At 41.8% G+C, this 5695-nt stretch overlaps 1 protein-coding gene across 1 annotated transcript; it reads left to right on the forward strand.

Moving 5' to 3' along the window:
* Positions 1–2956: 2956 nt before the first annotated feature.
* Positions 2957–5090, forward strand: LOC141146140 (hemoglobin subunit alpha-3-like). The gene is made up of 3 exons (XM_073632895.1): positions 2957–3051; positions 4499–4712; positions 4867–5090. Exons 1-3 carry the CDS (start codon positions 2957–2959, stop codon positions 5008–5010), a joined length of 453 nt encoding a protein of 150 aa, XP_073488996.1. The 3' UTR covers positions 5011–5090.
* Positions 5091–5695: the final 605 nt, after the last annotated feature.

The following is a 5695-nucleotide window of genomic DNA, read 5'->3' on the forward strand; positions in this document are numbered from 1 at the left end:
TGGAGGTTAATTACGGAAGGCAAATCCACTTTGCACTACAAGTGTAAAGTGCACTTGGAAGTGCAGTCGCTGTAGATCCGAGGGGGACATGCAAGGAAAATAAAAAACAGCATTTTAGCTTGCACATGATTGGATGATACAATCAGCAGAGCTTCCCCTCAGATCTACAGTGACTGCACTTCCAAGTGCACTTTGAACTGGTAGTGCAAAGTGGATTTGCCTTTCGTAAATAACCCCCATTAACATCAGTCCCTGGCTGCAATGAGCTTCCAATCTAAAGTCCAAAACTAACTTTCCTACATTAGAGACTACTTTGACAGGAGACAAAAAAAAATGACATCATGTCTTTGGATTGTGGTGAGAAACCCACACAGGGAGAACATATAAACTTCAACAGAAGCATGGGGAATTGAACCAGCAATCCCAGTGCTACTAGACAGAATCGCTACCCACTTAGCCAGCAGGCAGCATCAAACATGTTCTGTGCATCTCTGTGGTGTGAACCAGCCCTAAGTCTATAGCCATGCTCAGTGTCACAAGCAATATACAATATATTGGCCTAAGTATTGGGACGTCTGCCTTTAAACGCACATGAACTGTAACGGTATCCCAGTCTTAGTCCGCAGGGTTCAATATTGAGTTGGCCCACCCTTTGCAGCTACAACAGCTTCAACTCTTCTGGAAAGGCAGTCCACAAGGTTTAGGAGTGTGTCTTTGGGAATGTTTGACCATTCTTCCAAGTACATTTGTGAGGTCAGGCACTAATGTTGGACGAGAAGGCCTGGCTTACCTTCTCCACTCTAATTCATCCCCAAGGTGTTTTGTTGTGTTGAGGTCAGGACTCTGCCAGTCAAGTTCCTCCACCCCAAACTTGCTCATCCATGTCTTTATGGACCTTGCTTTGTGCACTGGTCCAAATCATTTGGTGGAGGGGGGATTATAGTGTGGGGTTGTTTATCAAGGGTTGGGCTTGGCCCCTTAGTTCCAGTGAAGGGAACTCTTAAGGCATCATCATACCAATACATGTTGGACAATTTCATGCTCCCAACTTTGTCGGAACAGTTTGAGGATGGCCCCTTCCTGTTCCAACATGACTGCACACCAGTGTACAAAGCAAGGTCCATAAAGACATGGATGAGTGAGTTTGGGGTGGAGGAACTTGACTGGCCTGCACAGAGTCCTGACCTCAACCCAATAGAACACCTTTTGGCTGAATTAGAGTAGAGACTGTGAGCCAGGCCTTCTCATCCAACATGTGTATAGTGATATTCGTAGTGAATATTGATATTATCCTCAAATGTTTGGGAATTACATTTTGATTTCTGGTGTTGGTACACATAACACATTATTTGGGCTCAAATTATGATTTTTTTGGAAATAATAAAAAGCACAAAAAATTGTGACTCATTTTAAATTTGCATCAGCAATGGTATTGTTTGTGCTTTGTAAAGACACCTAAAGACACCAAAAGATTTTTGTTAGATGGAGAGTAACAAGTGAAAGTGACAGAGAAAAATATATTTTATCAAAACATTCCACATTCTTGTATTCCTAACCACTTCCCTGACTGGGCGTCATATGACGACCTGCAGGATAACAGCCGCCGCATGCCCATGGGGGCGCGCATCGCGGCGATTGGTAGAGCGGTGTGTCAGTCTGACACACCGATCCACCGATCTCGGTAAAGAGCCAGCGGAGGCTCTTTACCACGTGATCAGCCATGTCCAATCACGGCTGATCACAATGTAAACAGGAAGAGCCGGTGATCACCTGACAGACGCAAGTAGAGGAGAGCCGATCGGCGACTCTCCTGACAGGGGGGGGGGTCTGTGCTGATTGTTTATCAGCGCAGCTCCCCCTCGGATGCCCACACTGGACCACCAGGGAAGCCCCCAGCATGTGGATGGCCAGGTACATCCCCCATGGCCATCCACATGTGAAAATTGATGCCAAACATATGCCAATCAGTGCCCACAAATGGGAACTGACTGGCACCTCTGTGGCACAATAAAAAACAGTGATGCCCAGCAATGCCACCCATCAGTGTCATCAGTGCCACCTATCCGTGCCCATCAGTGCCCACCTATCAGTGCCACCCATAAGTACCCATCAGTGCTGCCTATGAGTGCCCATCAGTGCCGCATACCAGTGCCACATCACCAGTGCCACCTCATCGGTACCCATCAGTGCCGCCTTATCAGTGCCCATCAGTGCAGCCATATCAGTGCCCATCATTGAAGAAGAAAACGTACTTATATACAAAAAATGTTAACAGACACAAAGAAAAACTTTTTTTTTTTCAAAATTTTCGGTCTTTTTTTATTTGTTGTGCAAATAATAAAAATTGCAGAGGTGATCAAATACCACCAAAAGAAAGCTCTATTTGTGGGAACAAAATGATGAAAAATTTGTTTGGGTACAGTGTAGCATGACCGCGCAATTGTCATTCAAATTGCGACAGCGCTGAAAGCTGATGCTGCCTTCCTCAGATGGGGTAATCCGAAAGGAACTACAAGAAAAACAGAAATGGAAGGCATATCCATGTTCTGTGCATGTCCATGCATTGTTTTTATGGCTTTTTGTCAGTTGCATTTTGTGAGTACCCACTTTTATATAAAACATTTTTATTATTAAATTATCTTTGGTATCGCACTAGGTGTGCGCGCTTTCCATTTCTGTTTTTCTTGCAATGATCAGCAATAGCTCAGTAAACACAAAATGAGTGTATATGCTTTGTAATCAGCATATAGCGATAAGATGCTTACCCTATATCAGCACATAGAGCAAGTCATTCCTAATTGGTGGTATGCAGTTTTCAGCCAATAGGAATGCATCCTGACCATTGTGAATGGTATCCTAAGGCTTTAAAAACAGGTGAGATTTTCAGTTAAATGTGGACCTTTCTTGAGTCACCAAGCTGATCTAATGTGTACTGCACCAGCTTCCAATCATTACAATGCGTCTATCTGCTAGTGAGAAGGCTGCTGTGCTTTCCATAGTGGGAAAGATTGAATCTCAGGGCGGTGCTCTGGGCTCTGAGGCTTTGACCAGGTAAAATTCTTTTATTCTTGGTTATATTTTATATAGCTAAATACAGTGTGCAATTTCAACTGGATGTATAATATAACTGCACAGGAATTCTTAGGTTAACGTAATACGTTAAACTGACAAACATTTATTAATTACATGGGTTACGTCATTGCAGTTCTATGATCCATGTGTGAGTATACCCTTTTTAAAAAGCTAAGATGCTATTAATGAAATTTTATAACCTGTCCTCTCTCTAAAAAAAAAAAAAAAAAAAAAAAAAAAATTTCAGGGGAAATCAAAGTTAAGAGATAGATATAAGTAATTAGTGATTGCTACTACTGATATTTTATGCATTACAAATTACATAGCATTTGTTTGCAGAAAGTTAAAATATGAAGATCATTTAATTTTAGGTCAATTTTCGGAAGGACAGCAAGGTTCTTCCTCTGCTATCTTTAAAGCAGTAGTAAACTGGAAAAAAAAAAAAAAAAAAGTCCCCTTGCAAGTTGATGTCATAATATGCTAGTATGCACTGCATACTAGCACATTATGACAGACTTATCTGTCACCACTCTAGGGCTCCCATCTTCACATGGTCTTTCTCTGAGTTGGCAGGCTCCGCCCATTTGAATGGCCAGGCTGCGATGATGTCACTCCTGTACTTGTGCACAGGAATCACGATCAAGGAACAGCACTCTGAATGGCACATTTGCAGTGGCTGGTTACATGACTCAAATGTGAATATCTACTAAACAGTTTACATTTAGGAAATATTCACTGTGCCTACAGGTAAGCCTTATTATAGGCTTACATGTAGGTACAAGTGAATAAGTAGAATTTACTACTGCTTTAACACCAAGGAAGGAATACAAGATTGAGAAATTTGCTTTGCCGGTGTCTATACAAACCGTGACTAAAGGAAAAATATGCTTACAGTTCAACAGGGAATTTGTTATTTCTGCAACATATCATATCAACCACAGAATCATAATAGTGTGTGTGTGTGTAGATAGATATCTCTATCTGATATCTGTTGTTTCTTCATTTTCTTAGAGCCCTTGCACACTGGGGTGGGGGGCGGCGTCGGCGGTAAAACGCCGCTATTATTAGCGGCGTTTTACCGTCGGTATGCGGCCGCTAGCGGGGCGGTTTTACCCCCCGCTAGCGGCCGAGAAAGGGTTAAATACCACCGCAAAGCGCCTCTGCAGAGGCGCTTTGCCGGTGGTATAGCCACGCCGTCCCATTGATTTCAATGGGCAGGAGCGGTAAGGGAGCGGTATACACACCGCTCCTTCACCACTCCGAAGATGCTGCTGGCAGGACTTTTTTTACTGTCCTGCCAGCGCATCGCTCCAGTGTGCAAGCCCTCGGGGCTTTCACACTGGAATGAAAGCAGCGGCACTTTCGGGGCGGTTTGCAGGCGCTATTATTAGCGCAATAGCGCCTGCAAACCGCCCCAGTGTGCAAGGGCTCTTGGGCTTTTCCTTAGCTCCCCCAAAATCAGAAATTATTTCACCCACTTTGACCTGACCCCTGGTTCTGCTGACCTCAACAAACATGGTGGACAGATTATAAATGTTCTTGCAGGTGCAGCCAATAACCTGGATGACCTTGTTGTCGACCTGTCCTCCCTCAGTGACCTGCATGTCTGCTGCCTACTAATGGAGCCACAAAACTTTTCTGTAAGTACTACTGAATATTTCTATACAATAATATGATACCTTAAACAAAATGCACTGGGTTTAAATGTGTATGCAGCATTGTATAGTATTGAAACTTGGGTGCTGTCAAGTGTGTTTAGGTACGAAATAATATATCTTCTATTTCTCATTGTAGCTGCTGTCTCCTGTTATCCTGGAGGTCTTGGCTAATCGCTTCCCTGATGATTTCACTCCTGAGGTTCAGGTTGCCTGGAAAAAATTCCTTTTTCAAGTCTGTGCATTCCTCGCCTCCAAGGCGGTATACAGTCATTCTGCATAACCGGCTACATCAGTAATTAAAGCAAATGAAACAACATTTGATGAGAAGTTGTTTGGGCCCATTTCAATTACAACACAGTTGCAATGATTTTTGAAGAGTACTTGTGTATATTGTTTATCGAATATAAATCTGGTGTACCATTGAATAAAGTCCAGCATACTTTTCATTTCTGCCTCCACTGTTTCATTATTATATTTTGTTCTATGATGGTTTGATACTCTTACAAATATTGATGTAGTCTCTGGCAATCCATTTTATTAATGTGTCCCTTTAAAAAAAAAAAAAAAAAAAAAAAAAGTCAAACCAGGTTATGGGTTGATTAAAAAAATATGACTTCTGTCTAATCTGGTCAAAAATGTAGGTGAACATGGGTTTGTAGCACAATTATTTATTTGATTCAGTTTAGTAAAAATGAACACCTCAATTCTCCAAGCATTCAATGAATTAAAGTAAATGTATAGCCAAAATAATTTTCTTCTTGTCAACACTTGCCAAGTTTGTGTTACTGTCTGTGTACCCAACTAGTAGAGTCCCTCGCTATTTGTCGATAACCATTATCAGCAGAACAAAAAGTAATGGAAAATCCAATACATGTGAAAATAAAACAGTATGAAATGACATAACAGTGAAATAATAAAGTCTAAATAAAAATCCAAAAAAAGGTGCAATGAAGCTAATAAATCCT

The sequence above is a fragment of the Aquarana catesbeiana genome, linkage group LG05, assembly GCF_042186555.1.
Source record: "Aquarana catesbeiana isolate 2022-GZ linkage group LG05, ASM4218655v1, whole genome shotgun sequence".
NCBI classification, from domain to species: domain Eukaryota; kingdom Metazoa; phylum Chordata; class Amphibia; order Anura; family Ranidae; genus Aquarana; species Aquarana catesbeiana.

Excerpts from the sequence above, each read along its gene's own strand:
- LOC141146140 (XM_073632895.1), top strand. The coding sequence starts at position 2,957 with ATGCGTCTATCTGCTAGTGAGAAGGCTGCTGTGCTTTCCATAGTGGGA. Across the intron at positions 3,052-4,498 it reads GGCTCTGAGGCTTTGACCAG|GGCTCTTGGGCTTTTCCTTA; the intron begins GTAAAATTCTTT and ends CCAGTGTGCAAG. Across the intron at positions 4,713-4,866 it reads TGGAGCCACAAAACTTTTCT|CTGCTGTCTCCTGTTATCCT; the intron begins GTAAGTACTACT and ends TTCTCATTGTAG.